General features: G+C 42.9%; 1 protein-coding gene across 12 annotated transcripts in view; it reads left to right on the top strand.

The window, feature by feature from the left end:
- The window catches only part of LOC110529476 (unconventional myosin-VI), a 125400-nt gene that overhangs the window by 58736 nt on the left and 47135 nt on the right, over window positions 1-19529 (top strand). For all 12 annotated transcript variants that reach the window (XM_036984870.2, XM_090242660.1, XM_090242661.1 and 9 more), the window contains exons 11-18: window positions 1429-1609; window positions 3722-3866; window positions 10934-11091; window positions 13181-13272; window positions 13933-14005; window positions 16296-16423; window positions 16600-16695; window positions 16990-17160. In XM_036984870.2, the coding sequence (XP_036840765.1) occupies window positions 1429-1609; window positions 3722-3866; window positions 10934-11091; window positions 13181-13272; window positions 13933-14005; window positions 16296-16423; window positions 16600-16695; window positions 16990-17160 (1044 nt within the window). The remainder of the gene's footprint in view (window positions 1-1428; window positions 1610-3721; window positions 3867-10933; window positions 11092-13180; window positions 13273-13932; window positions 14006-16295; window positions 16424-16599; window positions 16696-16989; window positions 17161-19529) is intronic.

Here is a 19529-nt window from a genome sequence, read left to right on the forward strand (position 1 = left end):
ACACTTCCAGGCTGTGTAAGGGCTATTTGACCAAGAAGGAGGGTATTGGAGTGCTGCATCAGATGACCTGGCCTCCACAATCACCCGACCTCAACTCAATTGAGATGGTTTGAGATGAGTTGGACCGCAGTGTGAAGGAAAACAGCCAACAAGTGCTCAGCATATGTGGGAACTCCGTCAAGACTGTTGGAAAAGCATTCCTCATGAAGCTGGTTGAGAGAATGCCAAAAGTGTGCAAAGCTGTCATCAAGGCAAAGGGTGGCTACTTTTTGATTTGTTTAACACTTTTTTGGTTACTACATGATTCCATATGTGTTAGAATTCATTTTTTTTGTCAAAGAACACTTGGGGTAGGCAAATAAAACTACCTGTGGGCCAAATAAGGCCAGTTGGGGAACCCTGCTTTAGGTTATAGATTTCTCTATAGAGAAGAACAAACTGCTCCTCTACATCCACCTCCTTAAATCACCATAACTTATGGTTGTTGTTTACAAGGCAATTTTGCTCTGTACTTTATGGTGTGCAGAAAAATATGAATTGCCTTAGTTTAAATGAATAAACGAGTGCATCCACCTTCAGTTGAAATAAGTTCAAGAATCTAAAATTGCATGTAGAGAGATGGGTCTTATTCAGACATTTAAATGTTTGTTGTTTCAGTTTAGGAAACCTAATGCCATTTATCTGGCATTCTAGTTTGGTGTTAGAAGCTACAGTATGTGGTAATTTCTATACCAGCATGCCATGGTACTGTGACATTCTTCTTGTGTGGTTGGTTTTCCAGGTGTGTGATCCAACGTACTATCCCTGCTTCTCTTCCTACTGCAGCTAGTTGGAGATGTGATGTACCTCAGCTTTCATGCAGGTTTATTGTGCTAATTCTGTACAACAACAAAAAATGCATTATAGCTTGAAGTCACAATGTTACATGTGAAATAGCAGCCCATGCCTCCGCTCAGATCCAAACAAACACTTTCACCAAGCCAAAGAAAACCTCAGTGAGGGAGACAGATGGTATTTTTACTTTATGGGTAATTAGAGAGGTTATTTTATTGATGTTAAGACACAGCCTTGACACAGCTTACTTTAAGCCTCCAATCTTTGAGACAGTACACCTTCTGTGAAGAGCGTGTAACCCTAGTCACTGACCCATCCGCTCCCCATGGTTTATTAGCACCTGAAATGCTGGGCTCCTGAAGGGTTAAGGTTATAGAGAGAGGGGCTGCATTCACACAGGCAGCCTAATTCTGATATTTTTTCCACTAATTGGTCTTTTGGCCAATCACATCAGGTCTTTTCACATCAGATCTTTTTTTTTTAGAGATGAACTGATTGATCAAAAAGAATTGGTCTTCCTGTTCCTAACACAGCCAGGGTGGCCCCAGGTGAGCGTGACAACTGACCTGTCCTCTCCCCACTATGGTTTCTCAGCACCTGAAGGCTGGGCCCCTGAAGGACCCTCTGCTGGACGACCAGGGGGACTTCAACAGGATGTGCGGTGCCATGAAGAAGATCGGCCTGGATGATATGGAGAAGCTGGACCTGTTCAGGGTGGTGGCCGGGGTGCTGCACTTGGGCAACATCGACTTTGAGGAGGCAGGCAGCACATCAGGTAAGCAGGGTGACAGTCGGTCTCTGTCTGACTCTTTCTTTCTTTCTCTCACACTCACTGTTCAATATGGTTTCCATATCAAGTGAGCCAAGTCTCTCTGTATGTATGTATGTATGTATGTATGTATGTCCCCTGCCGATGGAAAAACATCCCCACAGCATGATGCTTTCCTTGATGTCCAAAAAGCTACATTTTAGTCTCATCTGCTCAGAGTACCTTCTTCCTATGTTTTGGGAGTCTCCCACATGCCTTTTGGCGAACACCAAACATGTTTGCTTATTTTTTTCTTAAAGCAATGGCTTTTTTTCCGACCACTCTTCCTTAAAGCCCAGCTCTGTGGAGTGTACAGCTTAAAGTGGTCCTATGGACAGATACTCCAATCTCCGCTGTGGAGCTTTGCAGCTCCTTCAGGGTTATCTTTGGTCTCTTTTTGCCTCTCTGATTAATGCCCTCCTTGCCTGGTCTGTGAGTTTTGGTGGGCGGCCCTCTCTTGGCAGGTTTGTTGTGGTGCCATATTCTTTCCATTTTTTATAAAGGATTTAATAGTGCTCTGTGGGATGTTCAAAGTTTCAGATATTCTTTTTATAACCCAACCCTGATCTATACTTCTCCACAACTTTGTCCCTGACCTGTTTGGAGAGCTCCTTGGTCTTCATGGTGTCGCTTGCTTGGTGGTACCCCTTGCTTGGTGGTGCCGCTTGCTTGGTGGTACCCCTTGCTTGGTGGTACCCCTTGCTTGGTGGTGTTGCAGACTCTGGGGCCTTTCAGAACAGATGTGTGTATATATATATACTGAGATCATGTGACAGATCATGTGACACTTAGATTGCACACAGGTGGACTTTATTTAACTAATTATGTGACATCTGAAGGTAATTGGTTGCATCAGGTCTTATTTAGGGGCTTCATAGCAAAGGGGGTGAATACATACACACACCACTTTTACATTTGTATATATTTTTTATTTTTTGAAACAAGTTCTTTTTTTCATTTCATTTCACCAATTTGGACTATTTTGTGTATGTCCATTACATGAAATCCAAATAAAAATCTATTTAAATTACAGGTTGTAATGCAACAAAACAGGATAACAGCCAATGGGGATGAATACTTTTGCAATGCACTGTACCCACTAAAGAAATTGTCCTTGTGTCCGGGCAGCAGGTGCCATTTTGCTGTGGTCCGCCAGAACACTCTGCTCTGTGATCGATTTACTTTAATCTTCATCTTCCTTCTAAAGGCCCATGTGGCCTCTTGTACCGCATTTCCATTTACAATTTACACCAGTGTTTTACCCAAAAGGCTAAGACTTTTGTTTCCATCTACACGGGCCGGCACCCCGTGTCTCACTGAGCCATGGCTCCGGCGAACTTGGAAGCTACTCCCTGGGTACTTTTCAGCTGACATTTACATAACAATGTCAAACAGTGAACTTTAACACCTTCTCACAAAGCAACAGTCTTGAATGATGCAGAGGTTGCTGATTCTGCTCACCACAAATCTTTAGTGCCACGCTCCTGATGGAAACACCACAACACTAGAGCTCACGTTAACATAAAACACTGGCGGCACACTGGTGTGGGGGTCTCAGTGGAAAAGCGCCATTGTTGTAGTCTGTGAAAGGGCTTTTATTCACTATTAAGGAGCCACTACATACACCAAGGACACTGCGGACTAGTCATTCTCCTCCCCTTCATTCATTATTAATACAAAGCCATCAGAGTAACTGATGAAAAGATTATCATGTGTCTTCTTTGTGAATGTCACTCTTTGTAGTCCTCTGCGGTAATCTCTTACAGAATCATCTTGTATATTTGTATTGTTAGAGCAAGTTAGTATTCTCTCATTTGTCAGGGCTGATGCATTACGGTGTGAATGTCTTGGGCTCTCCTCTTCTCACTGACTACACATTACACATGCTGTTCCACACAACCCAGAGGAAGATCACATTTCTATGGGAATAAGCCATTTATTTTTAACATCAGAGTAAAACTTGTATGTAGTGGCTTTCAGCCCCCGCCCCCCACCCCCCTAAACATCGTCCTCACAATGTTACTAACAACATTACTAAATGACTCATAACATTACCGTTCTGTATGTCTGTCCCACCAGGTGGCTGCACTATAAAGAACCAGTCAAGCCAGACGGTGGAGTACTGTGCTGAGCTACTGGGTCTGGGAGAGCAGGACCTGAGTGTCAGCCTCACGTCCAGGGTCATGCTCACCACAGCAGGGGGCGCCAAAGGAACAGTTATCAAGTAAGTCACCATAGCCCTGGTCAAAAGTTGTGAAATGCACAGTGCATCTACATTTGAAGTCAGACGTTTACATACACCTTAGCCAAATGCATTTAAACTCAGTTTTTCACAATTCCTGACATCTAATCCTAGTAAATATTCCCTGTCCTATGTCAGTTAGGATCACCATTTTATTTTAAGAATGTGAAATGTCAGAATAATAGTAGAGAGAATGATTTATTTCAGCTTTTATTTCTTTCATCACATTCCCAGTGGGTCAGAAGTTTACATACACTCAATTACGATTTGGTAGCATTGCCTTTAAATTGTTTAACTTGGGTCAAACATTTCAGGTAACCTTCCACAAGCTTCCCACAATAAATTGGGTGAATTTTTGGCCCATTCCTCCTGACAGAGCTGGTGTAATTGAGTCAGGTTTGTAGGCCTCCTTACTCGCACACGCTTTTTCAGTTCTGCCCACAAATTTTCTATAGGATTGAGGTTAGGGCTTTGTGATGGCCACTCCAATACCTTGACTTGGTTGTCCTTAAGCCATTTTGCCACAGCTTTAGAAGTATGCTTGGGGTCATTCTCCATATGGAAGACACATTTGCGACCAAGCTTTAACTTCCTGACTGATGTCCTCCAAACATAACGATGGTCATTATGGCCAAACAGTTATATTTTTGTTTCATCAGACCAGAGGACATTTCTCCAAAAAGTACAATATTTTCCCCATGTGCAGTTGCAAACCGTAGTCTGGCTTTTTTATGGCGGTTTTATGGCTTCTTCCTTGCTGAGCGGCCTTTCAGGTTATGTTGATATAGGACTTGTTTTACTGGTTCTTTTATTCTTTTTCTGAGGTCTTTCCCATGATTTCAAGAAAAGAGGCACTGAGTTTGAAGGTAGGCCTTGAAATACATCCAGAAGTACACCTCCAATTGACTCAAATTATGTAAATTAGCCTAACAGAAACTTATAAAGCCATGACATAATTTTCTGGAATTTTCCAAGCTGTTTAAAGGCACAGTCAACTTAGTGTATGTAAACTTCTGACCCACTGGAAATGTGATACAGTCAATTATAAGTTAATGAATCTGTCTGTAAACAATTGTAGGAAAAATGACTTGTCATGCACAAAGTAGATTTGCCAAAACTATAGTTTGTTAACAATACATTTGTGGAGTGGTTGAAAAATGAGTTTTAATGACTCCAACCTAAGTGTATGTAAACTTCTGACTTCAACTGTGTGTGTGTGTGTGTGTGTGTGTGTGTCCGACATCATTCCCAGTGGGTATTGTGCTGAGAGTTAAAAATAGGAGCGTCATTCTGTCACCCACACACCGCAGCATCAGCCAGCAGCAGCCAAGCATGCATCCTCAGCCCTAACATACTTTTCCTGTTGATGATAGAACACATTGGTAGAGGTAGGGCTGAGCAGTGGAAAGGAGAGAGAATCACAGTATTACATGCAGAGAATAATCAATATGGTCATGTTGTTGTGGGAAACAGTGCGGTCATGTTGCTATGGGAAACAGTACGGTCATGTTGCTATGGGAAACAGTACGGTCATGTTGCTGTGGGAAACAATACGGCCATGTTGTTGTGGGAAACAGTACGGTCATTTTACTATGGGAAACAGTGCGGTCATGTTGCTGTGGGAAACAGTACGGTCATGTTGCTATGGGAAACAGTACAGTCATGTTGCTGTGGGAAACAATACGGTCATGTTGCTGTGGGAAACAGTACAGTCATGTTGCTGTGGGAAACAGTACGGTCATGTTGTTGTGGGAAACAGTACGGTCATGTTGCTGTGGGAAACAATACGGTCATGTTGCTGTGGGAAACAATACGGTCATGTTGCTGTGGGAAACAATACGGTCATGTTGCTATGGGAAACAATACGGTCATGTTGCTGTGGGAAACAGTACAGTCATGTTGCCGTGGGAAACAATACGGTCATGTTGTTGTGGGAAACAGTACGGTCATGTTGCTGTGGGAAACAATACGGTCATGTTGCTGTGGGAAACAGTACGGTCATGTTGTTGTGGGAAACAGTACGGTCATGTTGCTGTGGGAAACAGTACGGTCATGTTGTTGTGGGAAACAGTACAGTCATGTTGCTGTGGGAAACAATACGGTCATGTTGCTGTGGGAAACAGTACGGTCATGTTGCTATGGGAAACAGTACGGTCATGTTGCTATGGGAAACAGTACGGTCATTTTGTTGTGGGAAACAATACGGTCATGTTGCTGTGGGAAACAGTACGGTCATGTTGCTGTGGGAATGGACAGCTCCGAAGTCTTCAAAGTGATGGAGGGAATAAAAGACAACATTTGCCCTCCTTCAAGACTCCCCTAGTCCCTGTATGCATCCCAAATGGAACCCTATTCATTATATCAGGGTTTCCCATAGGGCTGTCCCCAACCAATCGAATGGTTGACATTTTTAAGTGTTTATTTTTCAATACATAGACACAACCTATGTTTTGAATAAAATCAACTATATGTAGGCTACTGAACTTGTCTGATGCTTTAAGCACTGCGATTTAAAAATGAAGACACATTACTAATTAGGGAGCCAGAGATCAATATAGCCTAACCAGAAGAAAGAAAGAAGTGTTTGCGACCCCCCCTCCTGCTGCTGGCATGGGCAGATTCTAAACTCCTGAAGTTGCCAGTAATAGGCTACACCAGCGGTCACCAACCTTTTTCCATTTGGAGTGTCATGTTATCGTACCGTTCCCTACTGATCTGCCTGCTGAGGATTCCTCTGCTGATGGTTTTCATATGCACATTTTCATGGTACAGTTCCATTTCGATTATAATAAAGTCTTCATGTCTCAAAATCAACGTCAAACAGTTAATCAAAATTATTTCTAAATGAAAATTATGCAAATCTAAAAATAACTCATATTGACATTGCCAATATGTAAAAAAAAATAGCCTACATGAAGCCAAAAAATAAAGAAAATATCCTGATTTAAAAAAATATATATATCCTGTAAATCACATTGGCTATGCATGGTCTGTCTGCAAGGAACTTGAAACTCTATGAACTTGGTCAAGGCCCAAAGCTCATGTTGGCAAACGTATTCTGGACCTTTAGAGTTTCTGCACCAGTGAGCTCCGGACAGACACAGTTGTAGGCTATTTGCGCAAGAGATAAGTCATATTTTAGTAAAATATTATATATTTTTGGGCGGTCTGTTAAATCGTCTTGTGGTCAATTTGCCGTCTACAAATGATGTAATTATGTTCCGGCCCCCTGACCATATGCTCAAGAAAACATCTGCACGCGACTGAATCTAGTTGATGATCCCTGCCCTGTATAGTGCACTACATTCGACAGAGCACTATAGGAAATAGGGTGCCATTTCGGAAACAGTCCCTATCTCTATCTACGCCAAGGCCTTGCATGTATTTAGCCGTGGCTCAGTCTTTCTAATGCCTGACTGTGATTGTTGTACGGGCAGCTTGGCACTCCCTCGGCTCGCCAACCTGAATGCCAAGCCACTCGCTACCTGCAATTACCCTCCCAACCGCCCTCCCACACTAATGTTTGTCTGTTGTTTTATCTGTGGAGCGAGAGACACTTTTACACAGTACTTGTGCTTGAAGTGATGCTTTATATGGGCCTGGCTGTGCCTTTATGAGTGCGTCCTAAATGACACCCTGTTTCCTACATATAGTGCACTACTTTTGACCAGGGCCAAGGTCTGTATGCATGATGTGGTGAGAGGGAGAGCTCTCACGATTCATTAAGAGGGCATAATAATAAGCGATGAGTTAGTGGTGCACAGTACTTTGTGGTCCCGTGTAGCTTAGTAGTTAGAGCATGGCGCTTGCAACGCCAGGGTTGTGGGTTCGATTCCCACGGGGGCCTAGTACATAAAGGTATGCATTCAATACTGTAAATCACTCTGGATAAGAGTGTCTGCTGAATGACTAAAATGTAAATAGTCTTCTGTTTAATTAATAGCAACAATAGCAATGTGTGAGTATAGTTGCAGTAAGTGTCTTATAAAGGGTTGGTGTGGATTTCAAACGTCTCTCTGTCTGCGGCTCCACCACTATAGCGGGTCTATTTGTATTACTTATGTGAGGGGGAAAGCCGTAGCTAGCTAAATGTTAGTTTGTTTGGGGACTAGCTTTAAGGTGTTTATATGTGCGAGGCAGAGAGTGGGAGAGAGGGACGTTAATTGTGTTTACCCCACCATGGTGAGTTCTGTGGCGGACTCGGTAGTTCAGCGAGGGCAGGGGTACAGTTTTCCACTCTCTCAGCAAACCCATTTACATGTTCACTACACAGACTCATTTAAAGCTAATTTAATGAGATGTGAGCTTCTCAACTTCCTGATTACATCTGAGAACATGGTGCCGGAGAGTATGTTATGGAGCTCATAGAGCATGTGGGCTTCATAGGGGGTATACGCTTCACCGCTACTGTTAGTGCGATGGCAAACCTCTTGGTTTTTAAATGAGAGGCCAAGACTTAACCTTTGTATTCAAATGTTTTAACTGGGGGCTATGGGCTCTTCTCACTGGCTGGAAGAAGTAAGGGGATAATGAATTAAACATGCGGTGTGGTAGAGCGAAAGAGCGAGGCCAGGTGTGTACTGAGCGCTGGGGGTCAAGGGTGTAAAACGAGTTGGGGAGGTGGGGTGAGGATGGGGTCATCATGGATTAGATTATCATGGAGAGTCCTTATCTTGTGGGATGTGGCTATCGTCTCAACACATCAGCCAGTGCTGAAGGGAGGTGCATGGGGGGGGGGGGAGACAGGATGTATACATATATATATATATATATATATATACACTGCTCAAAAAAATAAAGGGAACACTAAAATGACACATCCTAGATCTGAATGAATGAAATACTATTATTAAATACTTTTTTCTTTACAGTTGAATGTGCTGACAACAAAATCACACAAAAATGATCAATGGAAATCAAATTTATCAACCCATGGAGGTCTGGATTTGGAGTCACACTCAAAATGAAAGTGGAAAACCACACTACAGGCTGATCCAACTTTTAATTAAAACAAGTCAAAATGAGGCTCAGTAGTGTGTGTGGCCTCCACGTGCCTGTATGACCCCCCTACAACGCCTGGGCATGCTCCTGATGAGGTGGCGGATGGTCTCCTGAGGGATCTCCTCCCAGACCTGGACTAAAGCATCTGCCAACTCCTGGACAGTCTGTGGTGCAACGTGGCGTTGGTGGATGGAGCGAGACATGATGTCCCAGATGTGCTCAATTGGATTCAGGTCTGGGGAACGGGCGGGCCAGTCCATAGCATCAATGCCTTCCTCTTGCAGGAACTGCTGACACACTCCAGCCACATGAGGTCTAGCATTGTCTTGCATTAGGAGGAACCCAGGGCCAACCGCACCAGCATATGGTCTCACAAGGGGTCTGAGGATCTCATCTCGGTACCTAATGGCAGTCAGGCTACCTCTGGCGAGCACATGGAGGGCTGTGCGGCCCCCCAAAGAAATGCCACCCCACACCATGACTGACCCACCGCCAAACCGGTCATGCTGGAGGATGTTACAGGCAGCAGAACGTTCTCCACGGCGTCTCCAGACTCTGTCACGTCTGTCACAATTGCTCAGTGTGAACCTGCTTTCATCTGTGAAGAGCACAGGGCAAATTTGCCAATCTTGGTGTTCTCTGGCAAATGCCAAACGTCCTGCACGGTGTTGGGCTGTAAGCCCAACCCCCACCTGTGGACGTCGGGCCCTCATACCACCCTCATGGAGTCTGTTTCTGACCGTTTGAGACACATGCACATTTGTGGCCTGCTGGAGGTCATTTTGCAGGGCTCTGGCAGTGCTCCTCCTGCTCCTCCTTGCACAAAGGCGGAGGTAGCGGTCCTGCTGCTGGGTTGTTGAACTCCTACGGCCTCCTCCACGTCTCCTGATGTACTGGCCTGTCTCCTGGTAGCGCCTCCATGCTCTGGGCACTACGCTGACAGATACAGCAAACCTTCTTGCCACAGCTCGCATTGATGTGCCATCCTGGATGAGCTGCACTACCTGAGCCACTTGTGTGGGTTGTAGACTCCGTCTCATGCTACCACTAGAGTGAAAGCACCGCCAGCATTCAAAAGTGACCAAAACATCAGCCAGGAAGCATAGGAACTGAGAAGTGGTCTGTGGTCACCACCTGCAGAACCACTCCTTTATTGGGGGTGTCTTGCTAATTGCCTATAATTTCCACCTGTTGTCTATTCCATTTGCACAACAGCATGTGAAATTTATTGTCAATCAGTATTTCTTGGACAGTCTGATTTCACAGAAGTGTGATTGACTTGGAGTTACATTGTGTTGTTTAAGTGTTCCCTTTATTTTTTTGAGCAGTGTATATATAGAGAGAGAGAGACTTGGACATAGACATGAAGTACTCAGAGAACTGCTAAGTGCCACAGATAGAGAATGAGTTATTTTCTGTCATGCCTATAGTGCATGACAATGCTGTTTGTAAAGAAAAGGGCAGATGTAAAGCTTGTTGAGAAACTTTAAGACCATTGGGTATTCATATTGTATGTTTTTTCTATTCCTCTTCATTCTTAGCCCTCTCTCTATGGTCTGTAATTATTGAGCTGCATACTTGACTGCAGTCAGAGCTCCCAGGCAGTTGTAATACCTACACAGAGCTATGATGCTTATACCTTCTGTCATTGTTATGGCTCCTTATCATATTACAGTCTCTTTTCTCCCAAGCTATCAATAATGCAATTATCCTCTTGGGAAACCGAGCAGGCCCCTGAACAGTTCTGCAGACCCACGGTGGTGAATGGATGGGATTAGTGATTGATTCTGTCGTCTTTGAGTTGTGGGCTACTTCTTTCACCAGCCACCAGTGCTCAGGTTTATACGTTGTGGCTGTATGTATATTTGCTGTTGACAAATCCAATTTCCCCTCATGCGATTAATTCAATTTAGATCAGATATACTTCATTGTATGTTATTCACAGAAATGTGCTTTGCGTACAGAAAAGTCAAGATTATTAATTTCAGTTCAGTGATGTGCTCATTCTCGCTCTTGCTCTCTCTCTCTCCCCCTCTCTCTCTCTCCAGAGTGCCACTGAAAGTGGAGCAGGCAAACAACGCACGGGACGCCCTGGCCAAGGCTGTGTACAGCCGGCTGTTTGACCACGTGGTCACCAGGGTCAACCAGTGCTTCCCCTTCCACTCTTCTGCCAACTTCATCGGGGTTCTGGATATCGCAGGCTTCGGTCTGTACCCCTTCTATGTGCCCTATGTACAGTGCTTTCAGAAAGTATTCATACCTCTTGACTTATTCCATATTTTGTTGTGTTACAGCCTGAATTCAACATTTATATAAAAATAAAATTGTAAATACATCTCACCCATCTACACTTAATACTCCATAATTGCGAAGTTTGTTTTTAGAAATTGTTGCAAATGTATTTAAAAAAGGTTTTCAGAAATATCTGATTTACGTATTCACACCCCTGAGTCAATACTTTGTTGAAGCACCTTTGCCAACGATTACAGCTGCAAGTCTTTCTGGGTAAGTCTCTAAGAGCTTTCCACACCTAGATTGTGTAACATTTTTCTTTTCAAAATTCTTCAAGCTCTGTCAAATTGGTTGTTGATCATTGCTAGACAACTATTTTCAGGTTTTGCCATAGATTTTCAAGCAGATTTAAGTCAAAACTGTAACTCTGGAAAATGCAGTATTTTTGGTAAGCAACTCCAGTGTAGATTTGGCCTTGTTATTGTTCTGCTGAAAGGGGAATTAATCTCAGAGTCGAAAGTCTCAGAGTCGAAAGTAGAGTGAACCAGGTTTTCCTCTAGGATTCCGTTTATTTTTCATCCTGAAAAACTCCTCAGTCTTTAATGATTACAAGCAGCCCTGAACGATTACAAGCATACCCATAACATGATGCAGCCACCACTATGCTTGAAAATATTCAGAGTGGTACTCTGTAATATGTTGAGTTGGATTTGCCCCAATTTGTATTCAGGACAGAAAGTGAATTGCTTTGGCACATAAGTTTTAGCAGTATTACTTTAGTGCCTTAATGCAAATAGGATGCATGTTTTGGAATATTTGTTTTCTGTACATGCTTCCATCTTTCTATTCTGTCAATTAGGTTAGTATTGTGGAGCAACTACAATGTTAATGATCCATCCTCAGTTTTCTCCTATCACAGCCATTAAACTGTGTAACTGCTTTAAAGTCACCATTGGCCTCATGGTGAAGTCCCTGAGCTGTATCTTTCCTCTCCGGCAAGTTAGGAAGAACACCTGTATCTTTGTATTGACTGGGTGTATTGATACACCATCCAAAGTGTAATGAATAACTTCACCATGCTCAAAGGGATATTCAGCTTTTTCGTCAGCTTTTTTTTTTACCCATCTACCAATAGTTGCCCTTCTTTGCAAGGCATTGGAAAACCTACCTGGTCTTTGTAGTTGAATCTGTGTTTTGACATTTTTTGCTCATCTGAGGGACCCTACAGATAATTGTATGTGTGGGGTACAGAGATGAGGCATTCATTCAAAACGAGCTGCAAAAAACACTCAAACTGGACCGTTTTATCTCCATCTCTTCATTCAAAGACTCAATCATGGACACTCTTACTGACAGTTGTGGCTGCTTTGCGAGATGTATTGTCTCTACCTTCTTGTCCTTTGTGCTGTTGTCTGTGCCCTATAATGTTTGTACCGTGTTTTGTGCTGCTGACATGTTGTGCTGCTACCATGCATGCTGTGTTTTCATGTGTTGCTGCCATGCTATGTTATTCTCTTAGGTCCATGCAACGTATTATGTGACTTGTAACACATATTATAACTCCTGAACTTATTTAGGCTTGCCATAACAAAGGGGTTGAATACTTATTGACTTAGGAAATTTCAGCTTTTCATTTAAAAAAAACAACAATTCCACTTTGACATTATGGGGGTATTGTGTGTATGCCAGTGACACAACATCTCAATTCAATCAATTTTAAATTCAGGCTGTAACACATGTGGAAAAGGTCAAGGGGTGTGAATACTTTCTGAAGGCACTGGGCATATGTGTTCTATGGATGTGATGCACGATGCCATATGATATGATAGTAGTAGCACACTTTATTATCCCTCAGGGGGGAAATGGTTTTACAGCCTAATTGTCCATAAAACAACTTCAACAACAACAGACATTTCCCCACGAGACAACATTATACAGAACATAACATGAACCACACATTGCATATAATTGCAAGAGTCCATTAGTCAGAGACAGTGGTGGTTTACGGCTAAAGTGCTTGGTTTTTTTTTATGTGTTTTCGTTTCCTGATGTCTATCTTCCAGAGTACTTTGAGCACAACAGCTTTGAGCAGTTCTGCATCAACTACTGTAATGAGAAGCTGCAGCAGTTCTTCAACGAGCGCATTCTGAAAGAGGTGAGTGCTTCTTCCAAAGTCTGTGTGTGTTCACCCCAATGTCCCTGCCTCCTTAACTGACATACCAGTTGCCCAACCAGGGCTCAACTTCAAGTTGTCTTTCTGCGATTCCTAGCATCTCCTCGCCTCCTTATTTGAAGGGAATGTCCATGGGTCCCTCCCATCAGACCTTGTTCAATGCGTTTTGAGAAGGAGGCGAGAAGAGAGGATGCAAGAAATCGAGAAAAGATTTACTGAGAATGAGCCCAGGTGTTTGCAACAAGCAGAAGGAAACCTTGACATTTGGATTCAGTTATATTTGTCAGAGATGATGTTGCAAAATTGGTTTTCCAGAAATCCTCTTTGGATGATTCTGGATTTCCTGCTTATTCCTTCCTGATTTCAGGAATCCTCCAACCGGGATTTGGGGAAACCAGGGAATTTATTGAACATTCCCGTAACTTTGCAACCCTAGTCAGAGACCTTGGTAAAGTAATGTGTTATTGCACAATAGATAGAAAGGCAACTCTTGACGGATTTATTTAAATACATTGGAGTCTTTGGCCTCATTATAGTAGAGAACTATCTTGTATAATAAACCATATTCAATTATATTCTGAATGTCGTTCTGAAGGTCATTATAAATGTTTGTTATTGGAACGGTTCTGTTTCAAATTCTAGGAACAAGAGCTGTATCAGAAGGAGGGCCTTGGAGTGAACGAGGTCCGGTATGTCGACAATCAGGACTGCATAGGTTTGTTTAATCTTAATACCATTTCATGCACATCATTTCAGAGGGTTAGCCTACGTACAGTATCCTCCACCTAGTTTCCAGTGTTTTCCCCCTGTTTTATCAATGTATTGCCATTCCATGTTCTTCTGACTAGAGATCTGTCTCTGAGTGGGATGCTGAAACAGCTTTTTTGTCTGAGAGAAGTTAAACTCTTGAGCGCTGACCCAGAGCCTTGACCCTGAGTTATATTACATGGTCAACTGAAAGAAAGCCTGTTGATGGGAGGTAGATGTATTATGTTGCAAAGCACACCCAAACTTACTTTCTCCTCTGTTTGAGATATGGGTGTTGTATGGTGGCAGGATGCCAGAGAGAGGAATGGATGTGACGGGGAGAATGGGGCCTGGCTCGGCGGAATGGGGCCTGGCTCGGCGGAATGGGGTCTCTTCCTCCCCCAAAATGACTGTGCATTGCTGTGTATGAGAGATTATATATCCTCCTGGATTGGCAGAGGAAAAAAGTCTAAGGGACGGTCTATTGTAATTATACTGTAATAGGTCGCCTGTGGCGTTGTGGCGAGAAATCCCAAGAATATGCAACTTTTAGCTTGTATGTGTCAAACACATTCTGTTTGAGCAACCTGTTGTTTAAACCAAGACACATATGAGGAAATAGGCAGTGAGAAGCTCCATTCTAGGGTTTCTTCTGGACCACTTTGGTGTGGCAGTGGGCGTGGTCAAGGGTGCGGTCGCAGATGGAAAATCTTAGAGGCCGTCCTATTGGCCGCTGTTGGAGAATGTTGCCATTTAAAGCTAACTTCCTGCAAATCTACACATTTAGTCATGGGTTGGAGGTATTTTTTGAGCAGTTTTAAAGCTAATTTCCTGATTCTATACATCTTGCCATGGCTTATGCTATCTGAGTGACTCATACATTATATCAGAATCAAAGGGGACAAAAATACCTCTGAATGCATCATTGATTTAGGTGATTGTTCGTTCTTTAACCTGTCTGGCACCAGTGGGATGGGACGGTAGTGTCCCACCTGACCAACATCCATTGACACTGCAGGACGCCAAATTCAAACAACAGAAATCTCATAATTAATATTCCTCCAACATACAAGTATTAAACACCATTTTAAAGATGCACTTCTTGTTAATCCAGCCACATTGTCTGATTCCAAAAAGGCTTTGCGGCAAAAGAACACCATGCGATTATGTTAGGTCAGCGCCTAGCCACAGAAAACCATACATCCATTTTCCAACCAAGGAGAGGTGTCACAAAAGTCAGAAATAGCATTAAAATTAATCACTTACCTTTGATGATCTTCATCTGATGGCACTCCCAGGTCTCCAATAAATGTCCGTTCCAATAAATGTTTGTTTTGTTCGATAAAGTTAATCTTTATGTCCAAATACATCTTTATGTCCAAATAGTCCGGGCACAAAAAAGTTCCATTACAGTTTGTAGAAACATGTCAAACTATGTATAGAATCAATCTTTAAGATGTTTTTATCATAAATCTTCAATAATATTCCAACCGGAAAATTCCTTTGGCTTTAGAAATGAAAGGGAATGGAGCTCGCGCTCACGGCCGTGCGCGTGACTAAACGCAAGGCTTTCAGCCAGACCACTGGTTCAAACAGCTCTTATTTGCTCCCCTTTCACAATAGAAGGCTGAAACAAGGTTCTAAAGACTGTTGACATCTAGTGGAAGCCTTAGGAAGTGCAATCTGACCCCATTTACACTGTATATTGGCTATGCAATCACTTGAAAATCTACAAATATTTTTCCATCCCAATTTCTTTGTTTTTACTGACTTTTCTATGCATAAAACACCTGCTCTCTCTCTCTCTCTCTCTCTCTCTCTCTCTCTCTCTCTCTCTCTCTCTCTCTCTCTCTCTCTCTCTCTCTCTCTCTCTCTCTCTCTCTCTCTCTCTCGACTAACCTATGGAAAGAGTGAGTCACTGCAGCTCTAACTATGGATGTGTCATTCAGTCATGTCTTAATGAGCCGTTGTTCACTCGTGCAAAGTGGTCTGTGTAGGTCAAGGTCAGACTATTCTGAACTGAAACATTTTCATTATTTTATTACACCTTAAATTGGTTTTTGACAGGTACACCACCCTTCCCTAGCGTAATTGGATATCTTACACCGTCAGTGGCCCTAGACTATATAAAGACTAAACCCCTAATGAAATACGTGAAGCAACAGGCTAGGATAGCTCTAAGGCTACACTGACTTATTGGATACAGTCATTTTGGGATCTCTTGACCCCTGACTCCTGACCGCTGTGTCTGTCTACAGACCTCGTGGAGGCCAAGCTGGTGGGCATCCTGGACATCCTGGATGAAGAGAACCGTCTACCTCAGCCCAGTGACCAGCACTTTGCAGAGACCGTACACAACAAACACAAGAACCACTTCCGACTGACCGTGAGTTCTTACTTTAACCAGGATTCATGTCCGTTCTCTGTGTACTTATAGGTTGTGTGTGTTTTATCGTCCGTAATGTCAGTCGTGGGTTTGTTAAGCCATTGGAATAAGTCTTGTCTCTGTGGTTGTATTTTGTTCACTTATTTAAAATGTATAGCGTGAAATGTGTTCCTCAGGTGCCCCGGAAATCAAAGCTGCAAGTTCACAGGAATGTGAGGGATGACGAGGGATTCATCGTCAGACACTTTGCAGGAGCGGTGTGCTATGAGACGGTACATTTATGTTCACAAAATGACACCGCAGGATGTCTGAAGGCTAGAAAACATCAACATTACACCTTTTTATATGATCAGACTTCGGTCTGTTTAAGTAATCCCCTATGTCCTTGTGGTAGGCCTATACTGCAGCATCTTCAACCAAACATTCTCCTCCTCTTTGAAACCTGCACAAAACCCAGCATGTGGAATTCACATAAGTGCCCCACTTATCCTCCAACCAGAGTAGAATTTTTCTGAACTGGGTGTGCTTCTGCATCTTCAAGGTTCTACATTTTCTCTGAATTGCAGACCAAGTTTGTGGAGAAGAACAATGATGCACTGCACATGTCCCTGGAGTGCCTAGTGAGTGAGTCTAAGGACCGGTTTATCCGGGAGCTCTTTGAGAACTCCAACAACACCAAGGACTCGAAACAGAAGGCCGGCAAGCTCAGCTTCATCAGCGTCGGCAACAAATTCAAGGTGAGGACAAATTTTAATCCACTGCCTTTTACTTCCACACTTTATTAATGTGCTGCTCAACATGGTAGGTATCCCAAATGGGACACTATTTATTACCTAGTGTTCTACTTTTGACCAGGACCCATAGGGCATAGGGTGCCATTGATGCAGCCATGGAATACTGAGGGGGAATGGGTATAAATGTCAATTTTAAAGGTCCATTCTAGATGTTTTTATCTCAACGTCAAATCATTTCTGGGTAACAATTAAAGTACCTTACTGTGATGGGTTTTCAATTAAAATGGTCCAAAATATGTTTTTTTAAATCTAAATCTAAGTGAGCGACATAAAGTCAATTGACTGCACTGATAATTCGCTACATTAATATCACTTTTCCACAATTTCTCAATAAATAATTTTGCTATGACTGTCTGGGTGTGGTCTGAGTGAGGAGTGTAAAACTAGCTGTTATTGGCATAGAGGTTTTTCTTGTTGGTCTATTTACTAGTTTACCACCTGGTTATGTCACCAGGCTGGCCAAAACTCCATCCCACCAAAACAGGCAAATATTTCAGGCTGCCTTTTCAAACAGCACTTACATTAAAAGGGTATTATCATAATTTTCACAATTTACAGTATTATTACAACCTCATATGAAACATAAGAAAATCAAGTTTTTGACTGCACTGGGCCTTTAACAGCCATAGCAGGTCTGTAAGATGTGTTAAGATGCTGTGTCTGTTGTAAGTGAAATCAGAGGAGCGTTAGGGGGTTCAATATTCATTCATGTTAATAAGCAGTTATTGTAAGCTATCATTGGTACTGCTAGACACAGTGGAGAGGAAGGAAAGTTGGAGTACAATAGTTACAAAAAGTTACATACATACAATTTTAGAGGATTTGAATGCAGCTTATTTTTCAGGGTTGCATAATGTGTTTTGATTTAATCTTCCTCTGGTTTAGTTTCCAGAGTTCATTTTGTTTCTACATTCTGTTAATGTGTTCTTCCTCATCTCTCTCCTTCCCACTGTTCCTCCTTCCATTCTGTCTCTCCATCCTTTCCCTACCCCCCATCACGCCTTGGTTTCTCAAATGACTGCCTCGCCTGGTTCACCAACTACTTCTCAGACAGAGTTCTAATGTGTCAAATCGGATGGCCTGTTGTCCGGACCTCTGGCAGTCTCTACGGGGGTGCCACAGGGTTCAATTCTCGGGCCGACTCTTTTCTCTGTATACATCAATGATGTCGCTCTTGCTGCTGGTGATTCTCTGATCCACCTCTATGCAGACAACACCATTCTGTATACTGCTAGTCCTTCTTTGGACACTATGTTAACTAACCTCCAGACGAGCTTCAATGCCATACAACTCTCCTTCCGTGGCCTCCAACTGCTCTTAAATGCAAGTAAAACTAAATGCATGCTCTTCAACCGATCGCTGCACGCACCTGCCCGCCTGTCCAGCATCAATACTCTGGACGGTTCTGACTTAGATTATGTGGACAACTACAAATACCTAGGTGTCTGGTTAGACTGTAAACTCTCCTTCCACACTCACATTAAGCATCTCCAATCCAAAATTAAATCTAGATTCAGCTTCCTATTTCGCAACACTCATGCTGCCAAACATACCCTCGTAGAACTGACTATCCTGCCGATCCTTAACTTCGGCGATGTCATTTACAAAATAGCCTCCAACACTCTACTCAGCAAATTGGATGCAGTCTATCACAGTGCCATCCGTTTTGTCACCAAAGCCCCATATGCGACCACTGCGACCTGTTTGCTCTCGTTGGCTGGCCCTCGCTTCATATTCATCGCCAAACCCACTGGCTCCAGGTCATCTATAAGTCTTTGCTAGGTGAAGCCCCGCCTTATCTCAGCTCACTGGTCACCATAGCAGCACCCACCCGTAGCACGTGCTCCAGCAGGTATATTTCACTGGTCACCCCCAAAGCCAATTCCTCCTTTGGCTGCCTTTCCTTCCAGTTCTCTCCTGCCAATGACTGGAACGAATTGCAAAAATCGCTGAAGCTGGAGACTCATATCTCCCTCACTAACTTTAAGCACCAGCTGTCAGAGCAGCTCACAGATCACTGCACCTGTACATAGCCCATCTGTAAATAGCCCATCCAACTACCTCATCCACATACTGTTATTCTTTTATTGTTTTGCTCCTTTGCACCCCAGTATCTCTACTTGCAAATTCATCTTCTGCACATCTATCACTCGTGTTTTAATGGCTAAATTGTAATTATTTAGCCACTATGGCCTATTTATTGCCTTTCCTCCCTTATCTTACCTTATTTGCACACACTGTACATAGACTTTTTCTCTATTGTGTTATTGACTGGATGTTTGTTTATACCATGTGTAACTCTGTTGTTGTTT

This window comes from Oncorhynchus mykiss, chromosome 8 (genome assembly GCF_057628025.1).
Source record: "Oncorhynchus mykiss isolate SJ-2025 chromosome 8, ASM5762802v1, whole genome shotgun sequence".
In the NCBI taxonomy this organism is placed as follows: domain Eukaryota; kingdom Metazoa; phylum Chordata; class Actinopteri; order Salmoniformes; family Salmonidae; genus Oncorhynchus; species Oncorhynchus mykiss.